Below are 25407 nucleotides of genomic sequence, written 5' to 3'. Positions count from 1 at the left end.
ATTTTCGACGCCGTAGTCGCGTTTGCCCTGTTGATCCGACATGAAAATACTGTATATACATACGTAGGTGTGGGATTGCACATTGAGTAAAAAAGTGTGTACTTCTTATAATTGTAATCTACTATTGGTTTAAAGTATTTCCCTTACCTTACCAGCGTTTTCATTGTTGATCAAAACATATATTTGTAAGCGATGTCAATTTGGATAAAAAATGCGCGTGGTTTATGTGTATGTGTCTGTGGGTCTCGTATACGTCGAGGGGTTCTGTTTACACCTGCACGCCGCAGTGTTTATACAGTGGAGGGGGCTGCGCGTGGTTTGTGTGTATGTGTCTGTGGGTCTCGTATACGTCGAGGGGTTCTGTTTACACCAGCACGCCGCAGTATTTATACAGTGGAGGGGGCCGCGCGCCGTCAGTGTGTGTGAGCCAGTCGCGGGGTCTGGTGTGTCGCTGCTGTGCTGTCTTGCTACACTCGCACTCGCCGCTCGTCTCTAGCTCCCCGCTTCTCAGGTTGGTCAGTGTCAATACTTGTCCGTGTAAAGTTTAATGCTCTGTAAGTGTAAATAGTTATTAATCTCTTATGATTATTATTATTAAATTTACATTTTTCAATATTATAAATGTTGTTAAGGTAGCGAACAATTTTTACACTACACTCTCCGTTCACTAATATCTAAGTTACAGTTACATAGAGAAACATTTTTGAATGTGCCACGCTTAGTTAAATTTATTTGTAAGAAACTAATTTTATGTTTAGGTTTTTTACGATTATATATTATTCCTATTTTACTTTTTATGATGTGTAGTTAAAATCACGGTACCTATCTTGTAAGGGTGTCTTTTATATTTAATTCATACAACAAACGTGGCAATTTGGTGCTGATTTCGACAGCGAATAATTGTTTACACTTTCTGATAAGACAAACCACACATCAAAGTAACATCATTATTATCAGATCGTAATGTACAGTCTGTTATAAATTTTGTGAGGTTTCGTCTGTAATCATGTACCTATTTTGGATTTTTACGTGAAGAATAATTTAAATGTATAAAAGTGATAGTTACGAGCTACCTTAGCTATTAATATTTAATTATTTAATTCAATAGGTATTTTGGTTGCAATAAACGAGAAATTCAGGTGACACTTTTTCCGGAACCGAAGGTGAATATTAATCCTTTAGCATTTTTATTGCTAACTTTGTAAATTTTTATACTGTAGAATATTTTAATAATATTCAACATTGAACATGTGACAACGAACCTCAAAATTAAACGACGGTGATGATTGACGTAAATCAAACTTCACCTATCCCGTATCAAGCACGAAGTTTTCAAAACTGACATTTTATAGCTGTAATGTAAATTATATTAATAATATTCAACACGTGAACGTGTAAAAAAAACGCAATATATATGTTTAACTATTACAAATAAACATATATACCCAATCAAGGACGTCGTTTTTAAAACTAGCATCTTCTTTCTATTTTAGTTGTCCGATTTGACACCTGAAGAAGAGGACTGACGATATGAGTTCTCGAAACGCTGTGCAGTTGGTTGTAAAATATAAGGATGGAAAATGACTAATCCTTTTATTCTTTTAAACATCATCGTCAATAATGAAATTGAAAAAAATATGAACTTATTGTATGCACCTAAATCCTTTTGAATGGCGGAAGCGAGAATAGGGAAACCTGTCATGCATACACGCGATTGGACCAGGGTATGGCACTAAAAGATAAACATTGTCAACATCAGTTAGTGATAAGTGCCTATCTTCGTATCTAAGTGGTTAGCGTCTGAGCTTGTCACTCGGGGCATCCGGGTTCAAATCGTGTGGGTGCAGTATTTCATACAGTGCCACGATATGGCCAGGGTATGGGCACTAAAAGATAAACATTGTCAACATCAGTTAGTGATAAGTGCCTATCTTCGTATCTAAGTGGTTAGCGTCTGAGCTTGTCACTCGGGGCATCCGGGTTCAAATCTTGTGGTTGCAGTATTTTATACAGTGCCACGTTTAGTGATAAGTGCCTAACTTCGTATCTAAGTGGTTAGCGTCTGAGCTTGTCACTCGGGGCATCCGGGTTCAAATCTTGTGGTTGCAGTATTTTATACAGTGCCACGTAATGGCCAGGGCATGGCACTAAAAGATAAACATTGTCAACTTCAGTTAGTGATAAGTACCTATCTTCGTATCTAAGTGGTTAGCGTCTGAGCTTGTCACTCGGGGCATCCGGGTTCAAATCTTGTGGTTGCAGTATTTTATACAGTGCCACGTTTAGTGATAAGTACCTATCTTCGTATCTAAGTGGTTAGCGTCTGAGCTTGTCACTCGGGGCATCCGGGTTCAAATCTTGTGGTTGCAGTATTTTATACAGTGCCACGTAATGGCCAGGGCATGGCACTAAAAGATAAACATTGTCAACTTCAGTTAGTGATAAGTACCTATCTTCGTATCTAAGTGGTTAGCGTCTGAGCTTGTCACTCGGGGCATCCGGGTTCAAATCTTGTGGTTGCAGTATTTTATACAGTGCCACGTAATGGCCAGGGCATGGCACTAAAAGATAAACATTGTCAACTTCAGTTAGTGATAAGTGCCTATCTTCGTATCTAAGTGGTTAGCGTCTGAGCTTGTCACTCGGGGCATCCGGGTTCAAATCTTGTGGTTGCAGTATTTTATACAGTGCCACGTAATGGCCAGGGCATGGCACTAAAAGATAAACATTGTCAACTTCAGTTAGTGATAAGTACCTATCTTCGTATCTAAGTGGTTAGCGTCTGAGCTTGTCACTCGGGGCATCCGGGTTCAAATCTTGTGGTTGCAGTATTTTATACAGTGCCACGTAATGGCCAGGGCATGGCACTAAAAGATAAACATTGTCAACTTCAGTTAGTGATAAGTACCTATCTTCGTATCTAAGTGGTTAGCGTCTGAGCTTGTCACTCGGGGCATCCGGGTTCAAATCTTGTGGTTGCAGTATTTTATACAGTGCCACGATATGGCCAGGGCATGGCACTAAAAGATAAACATTGTCAACTTCAGTTAGTGATAAGTACCTATCTTCGTATCTAAGTGGTTAGCGTCTGAGCTTGTCACTCGGGGCATCCGGGTTCAAATCTTGTGGTTGCAGTATTTTATACAGTGCCACGTAATGGCCAGGGCATGGCACTAAAAGATAAACATTGTCAACTTCAGTTAGTGATAAGTACCTATCTTCGTATCTAAGTGGTTAGCGTCTGAGCTTGTCACTCGGGGCATCCGGGTTCAAATCTTGTGGTTGCAGTATTTTATACAGTGCCACGTAATGGCCAGGGCATGGCACTAAAAGATAAACATTGTCAACTTCAGTTAGTGATAAGTACCTATCTTCGTATCTAAGTGGTTAGCGTCTGAGCTTGTCACTCGGGGCATCCGGGTTCAAATCTTGTGGTTGCAGTATTTTATACAGTGCCACGTAATGGCCAGGGCATGGCACTAAAAGATAAACATTGTCAACTTCAGTTAGTGATAAGTACCTATCTTCGTATCTAAGTGGTTAGCGTCTGAGCTTGTCACTCGGGGCATCCGGGTTCAAATCTTGTGGTTGCAGTATTTTATACAGTGCCACGTAATGGCCAGGGCATGGCACTAAAAGATAAACATTGTCAACTTCAGTTAGTGATAAGTACCTATCTTCGTATCTAAGTGGTTAGCGTCTGAGCTTGTCACTCGGGGCATCCGGGTTCAAATCGTGTGGGTGCAGTATTTTATACAGTGCCACGATAATGGCCAGGGTATGGCACTAAAAGATAAACATTGTCAACTTCAGTTAGTGATAAGTACCTATCTTCGTATCTAAGTGGTTAGCGTCTGAGCTTGTCACTCGGGGCATCCGGGTTCAAATCTTGTGGTTGCAGTATTTTATACAGTGCCACGTAATGGCCAGGGCATGGCACTAAAAGATAAACATTGTCAACTTCAGTTAGTGATAAGTACCTATCTTCGTATCTAAGTGGTTAGCGTCTGAGCTTGTCACTCGGGGCATCCGGGTTCAAATCTTGTGGTTGCAGTATTTTATACAGTGCCACGTAATGGCCAGGGCATGGCACTAAAAGATAAACATTGTCAACTTCAGTTAGTGATAAGTGCCTATCTTCGTATCTAAGTGGTTAGCGTCTGAGCTTGTCACTCGGGGCATCCGGGTTCAAATCTTGTGGTTGCAGTATTTTATACAGTGCCACGATAATGGCCAGGGCATGGCACTAAAAGATAAACATTGTTAACTTCAGTTAGTGATAAGTGCCTATCTTCGTATCTAAGTGGTTAGCGTCTGAGCTTGTCACTCGGGGCATCCGGGTTCAAATCGTGTGGGTGCAGTATTTTATACAGTGCCACGTTTAGTGATAAGTGCCTATCTTCGTATCTAAGTGGTTAGCGTCTGAGCTTGTCACTCGGGGCATCCGGGTTCAAATCCCGTTTTGTGTGCAGCATTTCCATACATTAGCAAACTTGACTCAAGTCTGAACTAATCTAATAATAACGGTTTAAGGCTAGTAGACCTTCATTTACCATTCGAGACAGAATAATCTGTTAAACGCATATATTTTTATTTTCATTATTCAGCTTGTACCATTGTTAAATATAATGGCACTGGACTTTGAATAGTAAAAAAAAAAACACTTCTTTTATATTCGGCCGAATATTGCGATACATATTACAAAAGATCGATTGAAAATTGCACTTTGTTCCGTCCATTGTTTCGTTGTAATGTGAATGGCTTTGTTCTGTTGTGTACATCTATCACCTCGCATGAATACTGATAATTTAAATCAAAGGCAAAAACGTTTCCAGTGAAGCTGATTTGTTGTTTGCTAGTGTAAACCCAATTAATCGACACACACATGATGTAATCGTTATGTGAATGTTATTGTTGCTGTTAATCTCGTTCTGCTAACGATCCCCCAGATGCCTTCTATGTCTTTATTGAGTAAGATTTAACGGTTTGTTTTATTTATTTGTGTTGGATTCACAAAATAATCTTACGACGCAACGCCCATATTTAATTTAACTATTAACTGCAGTGATAGTACGCAATTAACTCCTGAGAGCGTGTTAACCTTGATTAATGTTACTTAAATAATAAGTTGTTTTTACTATCGTTTTGTTCACATAAACACGCATACGTTTCATTTGAGTGTGTTCATTTGAAGCGAAGGATATATACTGTATTACAAAGATGGTAACAATAACGTTGCAAGCACAAAAACAGAACTGAAATTATGTTTACATCAATAAAGTAACAAACTTTTAACTGACTTTTAATAATTAAAATATAACATTAAATTTATATTTTAAAGGCTGCTTTCGACGTCATCAATACTATGTGTCGCTATTTTACACCTAGATGCAGTCTGATTTATAGGTTCTTCGTCAGAATAAAACCGTAATAATTGAATTGAAGTTATTTCCCAAGCTATTTTACCTCAATTCTTGAACTGGTTATACTACATTAGTGCACAATTTAACCTTTTACGGCTTCAAATGAAATGCGCAATCCTCATTGTCTATGTTATATCACGATGGTTTATAACCTGTACGTTGTACAGCCCGAGGCAGTAAATCATTCATAACACCAGTCGATAGCTCCCCACCTCGGCTTGCATGCAGTTCTGTTTCAATAACGACATCGTGTCGGTAATGATACTCTCAATAATGACTTGATGAAAAAAGTACAGCTCGTCTAATACTGTTTTACCGACTAGTCGTTCACTTCTGAATTAAATATTGTATCGCCGTTTCATACTTTAATGTTGCGCGAGTAGTGTTATTGCCACGCTTCTGTAATGAAGAGGTCGCGGTGGACGTTATCTTAGTTTTTTCTTTAGTCATGTTTAAAGATTCAATATTTTAACGTATAAAGTTTATCTTTTCTGTAATCATTAGTAGCCTGATATCTCGTATGTATCATCATAATAGTTTCTGTTCTCAAGAATTTAATCAATATCTTGTACATTACGGTATAACCGTGACCTGTGTCACGTTCTGGGTAAATTGTCTTGTGTGAAACTGAGTGTAACAAAGTTTCCGGGTGATATGCAGCGAGATGTGTGTCGATTCACACCAGATATTTCAGTACCGCACACACTTTGCTCTGTTACGACTGTCATAATGGCTACTCCTTACCTACTTCACTGCGCGTTACCAATGTTTTACGTGCTGCGACTACTGAAACAACTATACAATAAACTTTAGTTCTACGGATGATATACAGTGAGATGTGTGTGATTCACACCAGATATTTCAGTACCGCACACACTTTGCTCTGTTACGACTGTCATAATGTCTACTCCTTACCTACTTCACTGCGCGTTACCAATGTTTTACGTGCTGCGACTACTGAAACAACTATACAATAAACTTTAGTTCTACGGATGACATACAGTGAGATGTGTGTGATTCACACCAGATATTTCAGTACCGCACACACTTTGCTCTGTTACGACTGTCATAATGGCTACTCCTTACCTACTTCACTGCGCGTTACCAATGTTTTACGTGCTGCGACTACTGAAACAACTATACAATAAACTTTAGTTCTACGGATGACATACAGTGAGATGTGTGTGATTCACACCAGATATTTCAGTACCGCACACACTTTGCTCTGTTACGACTGTCATAATGTCTACTCCTTACCTACTTCACTGCGCGTTACCAATGTTTTACGTGCTGCGACTACTGAAACAACTATACAATAAACTTTAGTTCTACGGATGACATACAGTGAGATGTGTGTGATTCACACCAGATATTTCAGTACCGCACACACTTTGCTCTGTTACGACTGTCATAATGGCTACTCCTTACCTACTTCACTGCGCGTTACCAATGTTTTACGTGCTGCGACTACTGAAACAACTATACAATAAACTTTAGTTCTACGGATGATATACAGCGAGATGTGTGTGATTCACACCAGATATTTCAGTACCGCACACACTTTGCTCTGTTACGACTGTCATAATGGCTACTCCTTACCTACTTCACTGCGCGTTACCAATGTTTTACGTGCTGCGACTACTGAAACAACTATACAATAAACTTTAGTTCTACGGATGATATACAGCGAGATGTGTGTGATTCACACCAGATATTTCAGTACCGCACACACTTTGCTCTGTTACGACTGTCATAATGGCTACTCCTTACCTACTTCACTGCGCGTTACCAATGTTTTACGTGCTGCGACTACTGAAACAACTATACAATAAACTTTAGTTCTACGGATGACATACAGCGAGATGTGTGTGATTCACACCAGATATTTCAGTACCGCACACACTTTGCTCTGTTACGACTGTCATAATGGCTACTCCTTACCTACTTCACTGCGCGTTACCAATGTTTTACGTGCTGCGACTACTGAAACAACTATACAATAAACTTTAGTTCTACGGATGACATACAGTGAGATGTGTGTGATTCACACCAGATATTTCAGTACCGCACACACTTTGCTCTGTTACGACTGTCATAATGGCTACTCCTTACCTACTTCACTGCGCGTTACCAATGTTTTACGTGCTGCGACTACTGAAACAACTATACAATAAACTTTAGTTCTACGGATGACATACAGTGAGATGTGTGTGATTCACACCAGATATTTCAGTACCGCACACACTTTGCTCTGTTACGACTGTCATAATGGCTACTCCTTACCTACTTCACTGCGCGTTACCAATGTTTTACGTGCTGCGACTACTGAAACAACTATACAATAAACTTTAGTTCTACGGATGACATACAGTGGGATGTGTGTGATTCACACCAGATATTTCAGTACCGCACACACTTTGCTCTGTTACGACTGTCATAATGGCTACTCCTTACCTACTTCACTGCGCGTTACCAATGTTTTACGTGCTGCGACTACTGAAACAACTATACAATAAACTTTAGTTCTACGGATGACATACAGTGAGATGTGTGTGATTCACACCAGATATTTCAGTACCGCACACACTTTGCTCTGTTACGACTGTCATAATGTCTACTCCTTACCTACTTCACTGCGCGTTACCAATGTTTTACGTGCTGCGACTACTGAAACAACTATACAATAAACTTTAGTTCTACGGATGATATACAGCGAGATGTGTGTGATTCACACCAGATATTTCAGTACCGCACACACTTTGCTCTGTTACGACTGTCATAATGGCTACTCCTTACCTACTTCACTGCGCGTTACCAATGTTTTACGTGCTGCGACTACTGAAACAACTATACAATAAACTTTAGTTCTACGGATGATATACAGCGAGATGTGTGTGATTCACACCAGATATTTCAGTACCGCACACACTTTGCTCTGTTACGACTGTCATAATGGCTACTCCTTACCTACTTCACTGCGCGTTACCAATGTTTTACGTGCTGCGACTACTGAAACAACTATACAATAAACTTTAGTTCTAACGATATATCCAACTATTTTTATATACCGATTTTTAGGAGTAGGGAACTAGGAATCGTCAGTTTTTAAGGTCGTATTCGGTCATTCTTGTTTATGTTTCAACACGATCTACTTGCATACTAATTTTCCGTTGTGTTGTCCACGTAACTATGTTTATGTTAACTTATCAGTGTATTGTCCCGATCACAAATTAACCAAAGGATATCTAAGATATATTAATATACATACATACATTATATTATTTTTAGTCAAGGTAGTGACAGAGAGTCTGGGTTATACAACTTCTGCTGATAACCTGTGATAATCGAACGCAAAACACATCGACTTTGAAATAACTTTTTTTTACTAGTCTCAATATTAGGATTATTGCTTCTATTAAATTCTTGAAGTTTTTTTTTTAACTTTGCCGCTAAACCACCTGGTCTCTGAAAGTGTTTAAATCGCTTCTAATCTCTAAATCACACATAATCTCTGGAATCCCAAACCATACGAACAATGGCTGTCGATCCACCCAACGATCGTCTAGTCACCAGGCCTCCAGTACCAACGGTGTTCTGGGAAATCGACCTGGAATACCTATATCTTGTTCCACCAAGCTTTTTTGTATCTATACTCTTTTTCAGGCTCGGGGCTGCTTCTGGTCTTCTAGAGTATTTGAACTCAAAGGACTCTTGTTCTTTGGAAATGTTTTGACATACAAATCTCTAGGGCTATGATAACTATTTGGGGTTTGATAATCCCTGCCTCTGGGGGATTAACGTTTATAAACGTCTGTTCCGCGGAATCCCCGTCTTGTGGAAACGCTTTATTTCTTAGAGCCCCCGGCCTTGGTAGCTTCCAGCCCCTAGGAGCATTCTGCTTATGGGATTTTCCGGCTCTCCAGCGTATAGGATTTGGTAGTGTACGGGAACTGTGGGCCTCTGGAACCTCCCAGACAGTGGTAAACACTACCAGCGTCATACTCATTCACTAAATTTACATCTTTATCGTATTAACTCTATTCTCATTTTCTGTGAAATATTTAGATATAACTAATTACTGTACCTATTTTGTTTGAAGTACGTATTTGTTAGGAACAATATATATATATATTGTTCCTAACAATATATATATATTGTTTATATATATAATAATATATATAAATATATATATATATATATATAATTTTAAATATCCTGGTTTTGAATTTAATCCGTAAATAAAGCATGCTAACTGGTTCAAAAAAATTATGGTTGCCTGTAAAGTCGGTTTTACGGGCGAAGATTTTACGTGACAACGTCTTTTTCTCGGTAGAATATTTATTGATATGAATATTATTAAATTGCACAATAGGAACAAGGAATTGAATGAAAATAAGAATTGCACAAATTTTAACTATAGAAATATATTTTGTTTACTAAAACATTGTACATAATTTGAAAATAATTAAAATTTGTTATTGTAAATGGTAAAGTTGAATAAAACATTTACTAAAATTGGAATTTGAAATTCTTGCTAAACACAGTTAAATTCTAACTCCGCGCGTGGTGATTGGTCGGTTTACTTCGTTTGTTTGGTCGCACTGTTATGACAGGTTAGAGGTTATAATTTGTTATTTTAAATGTTTGACTAGCAATACGCGCTGTTTCTTCTCAATCGACTGAATTACGATTGATTGCAGAGTGATTTAAACTAATAATTTACTTAACACTATCAACATTTGTCAATAGTATGACATAACCTATAAACTCAGTTTCTCAACTTTTGTGTCAATCTAACAATTAATCAATCAATTATAGTTTACGATAATGAAATATCAGTGTACAATTATTTACCTTTATTGTTGTAGTTGTTGTAAATGACGAATCTAAGCACTCCACATTTTCACGAATAAACATAGTTATCTGCTTTATCCCGTGCGGATCCCGTGCGGCGGACCCACTGGACGGGCATCGTAACGTTACCGGGCGTTACACTTTTTCATGAGTGACTCCGAGCCGCAACCTAATTTAAGACGTTGTCACGTCAAAACTTCTGTTTGTTGTATTAAGAACGGTTTGTGTCCTGAAGATACGCTCTCTTGGATCCAAAAGCTTCATCCTAGATTAAAGTAAAATTTATTCATCATCCCAATTTTTGTTTTAATCCAACCTTCTACAAGACTTTCATAGTAAGAAAACATTCGAGTCCTTTGAACTCTACGATATTGCACACAAACAACGCTGAATACCTACCATGTGAATGTTTGTTACAGGGTATGCCTTCATGGCTCAAATAGCAAAGACCTATCACCATGTATAATTTTTTCTGCTGAACGTCCATACCAATTCTGTTTAAAAACCATGTAAGCGTAGGTCGTGTAGTGTAGTTGCATACAAAGAGATTTTGCCACTGAAGCTCCATCCGTTTGGTTTGTTTGGTTAACCTCAATTTTGGAACACCCGTGCCGATTTTTGTGAATACCCGTTTAACAAAATACTGGTTTAATCAAGGTTTTATAGATTTGTTAACAAAAACCCAGAGCAATAAATAAATTTGAAATAAAAATAAAAGACCCTCATTTCAAAAAAACAACATGGATTTAGTCAGTGAATAATGGTGCAAACTTAAATAATCCAATTACAGCTCTCGGTTTGGCGCGAACTGATTCGATTCGCTATCAGTTATCATTTTGCAGAATTATTATTGCACCTTTCAACTAGAGCCTGGAAAATAATTAATCCAAAAATTCCCTGTATGATAAGTGTTTTTTATTCGACCCGTTACATTGTTATAACAAGGAGGAAAAATAACTAAACATGAATGTAGGTTGATATCGATTTTGTGAATACAAGTTTTATTGCGATTTAACCCTTGTAAGGATAGTAGATGACAAATAGAAAATACAAGTCGGATTATTGTTTCCGATCAGAGTTGTATTCGGTAGAATGTTATCGATGGCCACCGAGTTTGACGTGAAATGAGAGAGACGACTAACAGTTGAAACTGCAAGGGCACATGCAAGAGGGCAACTACCTCGGAGTCGATCAGGTACATGCAACCCAACGAACAGGGCTTATGTAACTCCTTATGTAAAATTGACCTTGCTCGAACTTTGGTCGAACAGTTTACGCACGCAGGTAAAAACTTGTCAGTAATCAGTTATCTAATCGATTTGGGGTAGTTTTTATCTATCGGCCTTTGTTTTGCATTTTCCGTTATGTTCGTCGGCATGTGACTACTTTTTGCGAGGTGGCGGACAGGTTTAAAACATTCCCAAGGGCAATAGAAAAAGTTGAGATCTCAACGTAATCGGAGAATTTAGGGCGTATCGCTTCAGGTGGTTGTGCAACAAGGGTGATTAGCGACTGTAATCTAGCTAACAAATATAATTTTTATGGATAACTTTGATATGCGGTCGATTAATAGCTGCATATAATTGTAGTTTAATACCGTGTCCTTTTCTTCATGGCTTTTATACTCAAATTATATTAAAATACAAATATAAATAAAAATTAAATTTGATAAAATTAGGCTGATACTAATAAAATTAAATGCAGTATAATATTATTACTTGAAAAGGAATACTTTTTTGGGCAAGTAATAATTTATTAAAGCGATGAAATTAATTAATTTACACTATAAAGAAAATGGTGTCATCAGAATACATTTTCGTTAATAGTTATTTAAACAGTTTAATGATTGACGGCCATTTTAGATTTTTAAGATATAAGCAAAGAGTCTATGCTGGTGAACTGGTTCCATTTTATGATTAAGTAAACTATTATATTCCGTAGTGTGAAAGTGTTCTCGAAATGTTCGGCTCGGTGAATTTAATTTTGTTGGGCGAGGTATGAAGTCAAAGACCTGCACCATTGCAGATAAGTGTAATGGGCAGAACTAGGAATAATATCAGTAGCCGCAAGACCATGGTGGTGTGATATCGCTTATCAGTAACGGAGCCAGTTCGAGTGATAACGGCTCGGCCGCGACACGGCTTCACATGTCAACTTCGCTGACTCTGTGGTTTGTTCAATGTGATCCAACGATGGCATTGCTAATTAAGTTCTATAACATTTTGTATCCTTTTGATGTAATGTTGAGTCTTCTTTTATTTTATATTTCTAGGCTATGCAAATACAGCGCCAACCATTTATTTTAGTTGGTAAGGAATTATGGTATTGCAGTGACCTTTCTAGGATGTTTTATACATAACGCACCTATTATGTTTTCACTTGTAAAGTAAAATAATGAAATATGTCTTCCAGTTATAGTCATAATGCAGTTCATTCAACAAAAATATGTTATATTCATTGAATACATTAAATGTATACATAAAACCATATATTTTATACAAACTAAAAATAAAATAGTAAAACCGGCAAATTCTTTATCTACAATAACTACATTTTAAAATGATATTATTATCATATTTAATCAAACTCGCCCACCTCCCTAAAGATTTAATTTTAGAAAAATTTAAAATGGACAAAACTACAAAAAATAATGGCATCACGTTATATATTATGTCATTTTAAACGTCTTCGAAAACTGAGTTTTATATTTAAACAATAATGCTTATCTTCATAACTCTTGTAACACGTTATAACTCAAAACACAAGACAAAATTAAACACATTCAAACTTGATTTGGAATTATTTGTCGGAAAATTTCAATGAATTCCCCAATATTTTAAAATTTAATTTACAAATACATGTATAGTTTATATATAACCTGTATTGAAATTGATATGAAACAACGTAGTGTAGACGTACCAACAAAAGTAATACCCGTTTATATGCCTCCAAGCACAATATTGTTGAATGGACACAATTAGACTGTCAGTCTTCCGGGATAAACTAACCAATGTGACGTGCTCCATGACTCAGATATCCATATCGTCCTTGATCGAACCTGTTGACGGGTCTTTCACGCAATTCAAGTGGCCATTGTGTACACAAACCAGATAGTGTTACTTACAACAAGAACGCTTCCTGTAACGTCATCCTCTGTGGGGCCAACTCGCCGAGCCCAGCTACAGTACTGTAGGCCTACCTGTCACTCTCGTGTTCTTAGGTTGTTTGATTTTTATCACGGAAATCCCCAACTTTGTGTTTTAGAGGGGCGTGTGTGTTTGTCAAGTGGGATGACGTCAAAAACCCTCCGTTGTGATTTCCCAGAATGAGTCACCTGTAAACTGACATCATATTTAACAGCATTTGAATTTTACATTCTATGTAACTTTACTCTGTCAACTTGTTACTACAGCAATTCAACGATACTATTTTAAATCAGAGTAGATCACTGATTGTACGAGTAGATTCTTTAAAAATTATTTTTAATGGTGTATTAATTACTGCCCAATAATTACTGACTCAAAAGTTAAAAATTAATTTTTTCTATCACATTTGACTTAGAATTGATTGGGAAGTAATAGTTAAAGGATATTTTATAGGATATACTAAACGTGATTTGGTCTAATCAACTTCCACGTGTAGGAAATTGTGGAATGTTCATTATCTTGTGTACCTGGCACGAGGTTGGATGTTCGTAGTAGCGAAGTGAGTCGAAGAAAATTTTAGAATAGTTCTGTAAACCATTCTTATTAACCGTGTTATGTACAACTCATGATATAAACTCGTTGCTTGTGTACCTGGCACGAGGTTGGATGTTCGTAGTAGCGAAGTGAGATGGAAATGACGGATTATTAAGAATAGTTCTGTAAACCATTCTTATTAACCGTGTTATGTACAACTCATGATATAAACTCGTTGCTTGTGTACCTGGCACGAGGTTGGATGTTCGTAGTAGTGAAGTGAGATGGAAATGACGGATTATTAAGAATAGTTCTGTAAACCATTCTTATAAACCGTGTTCTGTACAACTCATGATATAAACTCGTTGCTTGTGTACCTGGCACGAGGTTGGATGTTCGTAGTAGCGAAGTGAGGTGGAAATTACGGATTATTAAGAATAGTTCTGTAAACCATTCTTATAAACCGTGTTCTGTACAACTCATGATATAAACTCGTTGCTTGTGTACCTGGCACGAGGTTGGATGTTCGTAGTAGCGAAGTGAGGTGGAAATTACGGATTATTAAGAATAGTTCTGTAAACCATTCTTATAAACCGTGTTCTGTACAACTCATGATATAAACTCGTTGCTTGTGTACCTGGCACGAGGTTGGATGTTCGTAGTAGCGAAGTGAGGTGGAAATTACGGATTATTAAGAATAGTTCTGTAAACTATTCTTATAAAACACTCATGATATAAACTCGTTGCTTGTGTACCTGGCACGAGGTTGGATGTTCGTAGTAGCGAAGTGAGGTGGAAATTACGGATTATTAAGAATAGTTCTGTAAACCATTCTTATTAACCGTGTTCTGTACAACTCATGATATAAACTCGTTGCTTGTGTACCTGGCACGAGGTTGGATGTTCGTAGTAGCGAAGTGAGGTGGAAATTACGGATTATTAAGAATAGTTCTGTAAACCATTCTTATAAACCGTGTTCTGTACAACTCATGATATAAACTCGTTGCTTGTGCACGAGGTTGGATGTTCGTAGTAGTGAAGTGAGATGGAAATTACGGATTATTAAGAATAGTTCTGTAAACCATTCTTATAAACCGTGTTCTGTCTGTACAACTCATGATATAAACTCGTTGCTTGTGTACCTTGCACGAGGTTGGATGTTCGTAGTAGCGAAGTGAGGTGGAAATTACGGATTATTAAGAATAGTTCTGTAAAACCATTCTTATTAACCGTGTTATGTACAACTCATGATATAAACTCGTTGCTTGTGTACCTTGCACGAGGTTGGATGTTCGTAGTAGCGAAGTGAGGTGGAAATTACGGATTATTAAGAATAGTTCTGAAAACCATTCCTATAAACCGTGTTATGTACAACTCATGATATAAACTCGTTGCTTGTGTACCTTGCACGAGGTTGGATGTTCGTAGTAGCGAAGTGAGGTGGAAATTACGGATTATTAAGAATAGTTCTGTAAACCATTCTTATTAAACCGTGTTATGTACAACTCATGATATAAACTCGTTGCTTGTGTACCTGGCACGAGGTTGGATGTTCGTAGTAGTGAAGTGAGGTGGAAATTACGGATTATTAAGAATAGTTCTGTAAACCATTCTTATTAACCGTGTTATGTACAACTCATGATATAAACTCGTTGCTTGTGTACCTTGCACGAGGTTGGATGTTCGTAGTAGCGAAGTGAGGTGGAAATTACGGATTATTAAGAATAGTTCTGTAAACCATTCTTATTAACCGTGTTATGTACAACTCATGATATAAACTCGTTGCTTGTGTACCTGGCACGAGGTTGGATGTTCGTAGTAGTGAAGTGAGGTGGAAATTACGGATTATTAAGAATAGTTCTGTAAACCATTCTTATAAACCGTGTTCTGTACAACTCATGATATAAACTCGTTGCTATCATTTAGGTTTTTAGTGAATACAACGTGACATTGTTAAGAATAAACTTTTTATTAAATGTTTTTTGGTTACAACCCTGTTATAGAAGAAACATTGTGACCATTATAACTAAATTGCCCCACATAATGTTGACTTACATAGTATCGTTGAATAATTTCAAATGCTGCGGAATGAGTACATTTTTTGTGAAATGTGTTTGGTTCACTATCTTGAGTGTCTGATTTTTAAGAGTTTATGAAGTTGTAAAAAATAGTGGAAAGTGGAATTAAATTATGAACTTATTGACCATTTAAAGTTATTTATAAAAAGTTAAATTCTTATTAATTTAACTTTGCTTTTGTAGTAGGTTGTGAGTCTTCAATGTCTGCATCTTATACATCATTTTTAATATTTTGCGTCTGTGTCGACTTTTCCACTTTTTTAACCAATATTTTTGTTTTATTATGAACCTGCACTTGAGGCTAGTGAATATACTATGTCAGATTCACTTTTATTTTAGTAAATTACAACGAAGTTATCAGGCGCGTTTTCCAGACGTCAGATGTATTACTGATCCGAGAGCTAAGTTAAGGTCCATTAAACCCATAGCCTCTATTTTAGGCTTACACTGCAGATTCTGGGCTGTTTTTCAACACCTCAGTGGATTACTTCACTTGTTTTGGTTTAGACTGTTCCTGTTCTTGCTCAATCAAGGTCGGTGGTACCCTTCCCGTTCTCGGAATCATGTATATAATACATTACATATATGTCATTAATATAACTTTTTTTTCTAACTCAGGTGCTATAATATGTAAATGTAATGAGATATCAATTCTAAAACATTTTCCTATAACCGTATGTGATAAAACTGTTAAGAAAAAAAGAATAGATGAATACTTACACCATAATTCATTATAGTCAATAATATAAAACAGATATAACAGTAGTTATATTAATGTTTACAACCTTTGTACACTACTACGATTATTGTCATTTGTGTCTCCGCCGTGTTGAAGGTTTTGACTGCGGGCTTGTTAAGACGCCTTCATATTCTGCCTTAAATGGATTAAAAATTGATTTGCTGATGAACATGCAATTTTGAATCCAGGTCACGTCATGGTTAAATGAATCCAGGTTAAACCAGTTTCATTTGGGTAGTACGAGTAAATAGCGGAAGCGAACTCCTCCGTGTAAGGCAGACACCGCATCGGCGTGTACTGTGCAAGTTTTGATAAAATAGTAGGCCACCAAACATAAAGCTCTTCACGAAACGAGTATTGGCCTTACCAATCGAATATTTTGATAAAATCAGTGAAATAGGCTATTAGAGAGCAGTTTCTAATACGCCAAAATTTGTTAAAAAAAAAAAAAAAACTTTATTAACCATCTTATTTAAAATTCCATCCTTTATTTTATATTTTAGGTTTCTTCTCATTGAATACAAACAAAATCAAGGATATTTTGTTGCGTATGCCATCAATAAGTAATAAACATATTGAAATTGGTTTAGGAATTTCAACTTATCTCCAGTTCACCTCCCTCTTAATGCAGCGTCTGGAATCTGATACTATTACAGTCTTGACTCCTAGATTATGGAGTCATGTTCGACCGAAGAGATGGAAAAAAGTTTTGGCCATAGTAGCGAATGTCAACAGGGTATGGTTACTAGATTTGGCCGTAGTTGCGGGTGTCAGCACGATATGGTTACTAGATTTAGATATAGCTGCGGCTGTCAGCTCGATACGGTTACTAGATTTAGATATAGCTGCGGCTGTCAGCTCGATACGGTTACTAGATTTGGCCGTAGTTGCGGGTGTCAGCACGATATGGTTACTAGATTTAGATATAGCTGCGGCTGTCAGCTCGATACGGTTACTAGATTTAGATATAGCTGCGGCTGTCAGCTCGATACGGTTACTAGATTTAGCCATAGTTGTGGCTGTCAGCAGGATATGGAAAGATTTGGCTATAGCTGCGGCTGTCAGCAGGATATGGCTACTAGCTTTGGCGAATGCTACGGCTGCCCGTAGGTGGCTACCGGCTGTTTCCATGCTACACTGCACAATTATTTGTGCGATTGTTTTGAACTATCAATATGTTTCGAACTATAAATATCATTTCTATATTTGGAAGATTGTATGAGTCATCATCCTCGTCATTTTAGTAGTTTTCCATTTGAAGTTGGTTGAGAATTGAATAGTTTAAGTTGGGAATATCTTACTCGGAACTATGGAGACAACCTGTATTTGCTTATTGAATAGCCATGCAAGATGATTGAAAACTAAGGGAACTTCACAGCGAACTGTACAGTCTACACGAATGGTCCCCTCCTATCGTTCCTCTCCCGTACTATTGCTGTACGTTTCCCATTTGTCTACGTTTTCTGTTTATACTGTGGGAAATATAAATAAGAATTGAATATAACAAGAGTTTTGATATGGCTATAGAGTGTGCCAAACAACTACAAAAGTAAACCATGGTTGATGAAAACACGTAATTAATCATTGTTTAACGAGGTAAATTAATGAAAATACTCCAGTTGAAACTTGAATATTTCTCGTACGATTCCCATTCATCTCCCCGGCATTTCCTGGGTTCTGGTGCGAGATCACGCGGATGCGGTCTGACAGCTTTCACTGGCACTCGCAGTTCCGTCACACTTCTCGGCTACTCTTTCCGAGACTTTCGGTATACTTTACCATCACTTTAAATACTGCACTGTATATACCTTTGGTTGAAATTGAGTAATTATGAAATTATCTATAATTTGTTAAAAAAAAACTCCTACACGACGTTGTTAAGAGCATTACAATATGTTAAATAATAATATTTGTTGTGGAGCTGCATTTTATTGTTAATCCAAACAAACTAATGAACATTTCTGTTGTGTTTTCGTTTTATAATGTTAAGATATTATTATTACTAGTGTATATTTCAGTATTAATAATTGTATTTTGTTCATAGTGACTTAGGCTAATACAACTTTGTCAGAATTTAAACAGTGGTAACGCATCAATGTACATACATATTTACTTCACTCCCTGGAAAAATATTATTTTAAAGTTTAGATTTATATATAAATATAAGTGAACCTAGGTTTAACATCCTCCTGAACCTAAGCCCTATAGAAGATCGTGTAAAACTAGGTGGAGATGGATATTCAATGGAATTTAAGAACAACGTTGGGAAAAAGTTAAAAGGACAAGGTAATATCTTAACCCACAATATCTTCATCGCTGATTAAGGACTAGTCACAGGTTTATTCGCTCAGCCATCGGCTGCGTAAGGGTTTTCTTTAAATAGAATGTTTATAAAAAAACATTATCGGGGGATGTTATTGGTGAGTAGCAAGTATGATGATGAAGATGATTATGTTAAAACTTCAGGAAGCCTATTCCTACATGTCATGGCACATAAACATTATCATAACCTCCATTCCTAATTTGCTACAGATGTGGTGTTATTGTGCATTGTAAGCTGACAATTCCCATCTGCCGTATCCGTCAGTGATGTAACTGTGCTGAGACTACAAAAGGCAGCTACAATATAAAATAATACAAGAGTGTGATGGTCATAAGAATAACTCGTAATACTTGAAGGTCGCTAGATTAGCTCCCTGACGCAGTATGTGAACACTACAGGATGTAACTACAGTATTAATATATGCAAGAGTGTGATGGTAATAAGAATAGATCACAATATATGGAGGCCAGAAGATGTGATGTGGACAACAACTGTGAGGTAGCCACACAAGAGAGGTATGTAATGGTTATAAGAGTCAGCCACGCGATGTCGATGTATAGAAGAGACAACGGTTGATAGCAGTATAGTGGCTGCAAGAGAACGAGAGACGTATGTGAAGACTACAACATTTAACTTTGGATGTGAAAGCTACGCGATTGCTATAAGAAATACATGTGGATGCGATGGCTACTAGAGAAGAAGATACGGTTATGCGATGGCCACAAGAGTCAACTATGCGGTATTTAGAAGATATAACTGTTGATACATGATGGCTACAAGACATTGATGTGGATGTGATGGCTACAAGAGAAGAAGATACGGTTATGCGATGGCCACAAGAGTCAACTATGCGGTATTTAGAAGATATAACTGTTGATACATGATGGCTATAAGACATGGCTGTGGATGTGATGGCTACAAGAGACTCAAGCGGGTTACGAGACTCGGTTGCTGCATCAGCTGTTTTGGTAGATAAGTCCGCTGACTATTCGCATGTTTTGCAAGCCATTGTTTGTTTGTTCTCGCAATTGATGACGCATATCATTCAATGCTCCGAAAATACTGTAATACGTTATTTTAAGATGCACATTCCTACATGCACTTGTATGCTTTTAGTGGAAAATTGTTTTGTGTTTACTTCTATTCCAAGATAGCTACTAGAATTTCTTAAAATTTCAAACGGAATTTTATTCATTATGCTTCTGTAATTTGCTATAGTTCATCATAGAAATGACGTCACCACCAACTGGAAATAGTTTTAAACCGTTGTTAATGGACAATTGTACTAATTTTAAACACAGAATAATTAGTACTCGGAATCTAAAAGCTAACGATTAGATAGTATCGGTACTGGCAATCTTGCGTCTTATCAAATATTTATTAAATCATTAAAACGTATAAAAACCGTATAGAACTCACTGTAAACCCCCAAACGTAACCAGAATTATGGTATAAGAGAATAAATTTAAAAATCATCACTAACAATATTTAAGATCTTGCGTTTGGTAGATTGTACAAAACTGATAGAATTGTGAGTGTTGTTAAATATGTAACTGGAATAATGCAAGTATCACTTTTCGTAAGAGTTTTTGTTTACAAACTTTGTATATTTGACAGAACTCTTGGTCAACGTTATTGATAGTTGAGTTCTGTCTACATATAATCTGAATTTGTACATGAAATGTAAAAAAGGTTTTCAGTAGTAAAACAAGTCTGTTATTAATGAGCAAATAGATTCTACCTCATAATTTGTTAAAACTAGTAATGTAAACTTACTTTTACGTTTTGACATATTTATAAAAATGTCAGAGGTTTCAGAAGGCATTATCATTCAGTAATATAATTTAGAACTACGATAAGTTAATGATTTATTTATAATTATGTTTCAGATAGTGGAACAACCGGAGAGATGACTACACTTGTGCACAACCTCATTGACGGCTACCATGACCTCATGGACAACAAGAGTGGTAAGTCTTTCCCACCAACAGTTCTAGTGGAACAATAGGACAGTTAAACTACTACCATAGCCTTCGTGGACAAATAGAACGTTAAGCCTTTCTCTCTTCATGTGTATAGAAATTTCTCTTCAACCATCCTTTGATTGGACAGTTCTAATGGTACAACCTATGATTTGACTAGTAAAATTATTTCATGGACAACAAGAGTGTCAAATCTTATCACCCACCCTTTGATTGGACAGTTCTAGTCATCTATCCGTTAAGCCTCAGAGTTGACTATTATGGAGCAGTTGTTTTGATCGTTAACCATTTTGATCCTACCATTAGTATAAATAAGAAAATCCTGTTAGTTCCGATCGTTAGGTAGGGAGATGTAGTACGTTAACCTCAACATAACAGGTTTCTGGTGTGGACAAAATAGATGTAGACAATTGGATTTGTGAAGATGAAAGTATACTTTTTAGAGATGATAATCATTTAAATCTGTAAGATCAGCAATCGAAAATAGAATAACCGTTCCATTCCAATTTTACTATCCACGGATAGTAAGTAATGATGTAGTAAATAATATATTTATATTCGTACATAAACTTTTTTATAGTAATTTTTTATATTAACTTTTTATCTGGTACAGCAAAATCTGTGTATAAATTTAAATTGCCTTGAATGAGTTCGCACGTAAACATATTACACTGAGCAAACTGAGGACCATAGTGGCTATATTGTATACCTCCACGGCCGTAATAATTGACAAGTATTGATGTAGGCGCCTGCACAAGTCCTCAGGGCCATATTCATTCAGCTCCCCGAAGCTTCAAGTTTGACTCTTTACTGCTGTTGCTTATGGAATTTTACTTATGCACGTTCAATCGAGTCAACATACCTTACTTACTTATTTTTCTGCTTGCGATGTGATTTATTAATACAAAATGTGGATCGATTTGTCATAAGCTAAACGGACCGCTCCCAGTAAAATGCTCCTTCGCAAGATTATCCATTGATAAAACTGTAAAGTATACGAAACCGCGATATCAGTTTTGTGGCCGCATTCTCTTGTTTGCCGAGAGGGTGGGGTTTCATTGATCAGGCGAGACGAGACGAGCACCGTACCAACTCAGCCAAGTCGATCCGTCACTAATTCGGAGAGATTTAACAATCTGTTATATTATATATACTAACCACTAACTATATTCTTATCTCGTGCAATATTCGTCGGTAACAAATTAACTCGCCTTTAACACACTTTGATGTTTTTTAATTCATTCATGCGTCATTTGTGTTCCGTCCAATTCGCCTAAGTCCACGAATACTCCTTTAAATTATCTAATTGTTTGTCTAAATCGAATGAACAATAGAGAAGCTGTTAGCATGTTCAGTGCGACATAATACGTTATATTTAATTAAGATTGTAAAGTTTAATGAAAACGCACATTGCATTGTCTTAATTACGAAAAACATTATTCTGATGGATGAACCCAAGATGCCATCCTTTTATGGAAGATATCAGTTTTATTGTGAGTGTACTCGTATTCCTCAGTTTTCCTGTCAAAATTCAAATGATAAACCTAATACACGTGGTTTATGTCTAATCCTGTTAGGGAAAAGAGAGTAATTGTAACTCTTGTTCTTGATACTGTAGCTGAAAGGAGTCTCATGAATGAAATGGCTAGGCTCAACGCAGACACTCGGCAGAGCCAACTATTTCAGTTCTGATAATAGGTCACGTGGTGTGTGATAGCTTATCGCTAATTGTGTAACTCAGTCAACCGCCTATTGAGTCATTGTTTTGTTGTCATTTGTGCAGAATCTAATGTGGTAGTCTTTTTCGATCATTAGATTAGAAATGGAAGATATGCGCGCCTGCCCGATTCGTAGAAATGCCGCCTCAATGCGTTAACGGTGCTGTTAAAATTTAAGATTTGGATATTTGTTGAATTAATAGCTAAAATTAAGAATATTTCAATTTTGTTAACGGTAATATTAAAATGTAATAAATTAGCGGGTTCTGTTAGATTTTTACATACTGCAAAATAAAAATGTTTTTTTTTCTTGTGTGGTACGTGCATATTAATATAATAGTCCTATCGATTCTATTATTCTTATAATGACACAACATATTAGTTAACTGAAAAGGTGGATAGAGAGACCATTTTCTGGAATTTAAATAAAATCAACAAAATAATACAAAACCTAAGTGACATTTCATTTCCACGTTCGCTAGGCTGTCTACACAGTATGACTCTCTCTATAGGGAGTAACTAATATAAGTCATCTGACTCACCTGGCCTCATTCACTGGCAATGGAGTTCATATATTAGATTTTCCACGGTAAAAGGCCTCAAATTAACATTTCCACCCGGTGTGGAAAGGGGTAGAATGTGTACAGGAAGGATATTGTGTGTCGGATGAACATTCTGTACTCTGCTCTTGTCGGGAAAGTTTCAACAAGCTGGCCGATGCGAGTCGTTATTGCATGCTGGTGCTGGCCTATTGGCTCGAGCGCAGTAATATTCTTGTGTCAGTGTGTGCTATAATGAGCCTGCAACCGTTCTGCTGACATGTTGTTAATGTTCCTCAGCGAGCAGATTCAGATCGACGATATAGCTGGTTCGATCTCTACGATGCCTTTGGTCGAATGACATACATTGTTTATAATTATTTATGTCGCGTCTCTAGCTCAATATTGCTTGAGATATATTTCGAGCTATGGTGTTTGTATGAACTAAATGAGTTATTCCTCCTAATGTTTAGTTTTCAGCGTAATCTGTAAATATTACCTAGCGTCCTCTTAAATATGATATGGCTCAAGCAGTAAATTACTCGTATATGTAAATTATTCGCCGCATCGCCTGGAAACAACCGCTTTTCTATAAATGAGTATACTAACGTTCGTCATGTGAGTTTGGCAAGATATGACAGAGAACATGTGTATAGCAGATATGGCAGTCTAGGGTCAGATATAGTGGTGACAGAGAGATGAGTCACCGTGAGTCAAGTGAGAGGTTCAACCAAGGCAGAGCGAGGCGGGATCTTCGAGTAGGCCGGCCTCATTACAGCCGAAGGAAACTATGATTTATTAACGTGTACAAGAGATGTACACGGCATTTCCTGAACATTAGTTTTGCCGACTGATCACGACGTCTGGCACAGAGCTTCCGCGTCAGCAGTCCGTCATCGACGGGCAGCGGTTTTTAGGTTTCGGTGTTACCGCGGTCAACAGGAGTCGCCCTTGACCACGACTGCAACGGCTCGCCGGCGCTGGCAGGTCAAGAGAAAGTACTGTGCCCGGTCCTTATTCTACATTTGGTCTCCAGCCAGTCTCTATTGAAGTTTACTTTTAATTCGTTCATTCCATATACATAGTGTGACAAAAGTCAAACTGTAAATAAATACTTTAATATCGAACATTCAACATATTTTCCGAAATGCTCTTATTTTGTTTCAAACTCAAATCCTAATGTGACCCAAAATCAGGAAAATACACAATTTACCATATTCTTCAAAAGGAGACAGATTTGAATGTTGAAAAGTAAAAGGAAGAAAATAGACCATTTAAATATGTAATATAAATTATAGAACAAGACAATAGGGCCAACAGATATTTAATGTAATGACATGGCCTATTTCAAAAGTATTTTATCATTATTTATAATCGCATTACCTGTTGCACTAATAAAATGTGTTCTTTCCTAAAGTAATATTGATTGATATATTACATTTTCTTACACAATAATATTTTTAAATTATATAACCTATAAAGCTAGTTTACCATGTGTAGTATATTTACCATTTCCAATGCGATAAACAATTAAAGGTACGTTCTAAAACCAGGAGTCTATAGAATGCAAGCTTTACTATTACGTTTGTAGAACTAAGTTCCTATGTAAATGAAATTCAATAAACCTTCAAAATATTTCATTTTAAACATACAGCTTATGCTCATCAATGTGGATAATTGTCTCTTACATGTGGGCTTTATAAATTTAAACAAAGTTGACATTTATCCTATAAAATAACTAACAGTAATGTTAAAAATAGCTAAAGACATTAAGACTCATACAAGCCGTTTCTTTAAAATAAAACATCTTGGAATGGCCTGTGACTGATATAATGTAGAAAATAGGTTGTAGTTTATCATTGTTCTTTTCGGACAAAAGTCAGAAAAACTGTACAGTCGGCTCCCAGAAATCACTAATTTGCATATTGTTGCTATTTATTTTTGTCGTAACAATAAATACTTAACTTTTCAGTTTTGTGTACATTGGTTTTTAATTGTTTTGGACAATTTTTCACTTAAGTCGATCATTATACTCAACTAGAAGAGATTTTGTTAATCTTTAACTCATTGT

The 25407-nt window shown here is 36.8% G+C and overlaps 1 protein-coding gene across 3 annotated transcripts in view; it reads left to right on the top strand.

The window, feature by feature from the left end:
- The first annotated feature begins 248 nt into the window (after positions 1-248).
- Positions 249-25407, top strand: part of LOC124360511 (elongation of very long chain fatty acids protein AAEL008004-like) — an 82565-nt gene continuing 57406 nt past the window's right edge. Inside the window, exons 1-2 of one of the 3 annotated variants that reach the window (XM_046814222.1) lie at positions 249-515; positions 20987-21067. In XM_046814222.1, the coding sequence (XP_046670178.1) occupies positions 21007-21067 (61 nt within the window). In that variant the 5' untranslated portion in view covers positions 249-515; positions 20987-21006. The other 2 variants (XM_046814213.1, XM_046814205.1) reach the window with 2 other exon arrangements.

Source organism: Homalodisca vitripennis, chromosome 1 (genome assembly GCF_021130785.1).
Source record: "Homalodisca vitripennis isolate AUS2020 chromosome 1, UT_GWSS_2.1, whole genome shotgun sequence".
NCBI lineage: Eukaryota > Metazoa > Arthropoda > Insecta > Hemiptera > Cicadellidae > Homalodisca > Homalodisca vitripennis.
The sequence above is the reverse complement of the archived record's forward strand: the minus strand, read 5'-3'. Positions and strand labels throughout refer to the sequence as shown.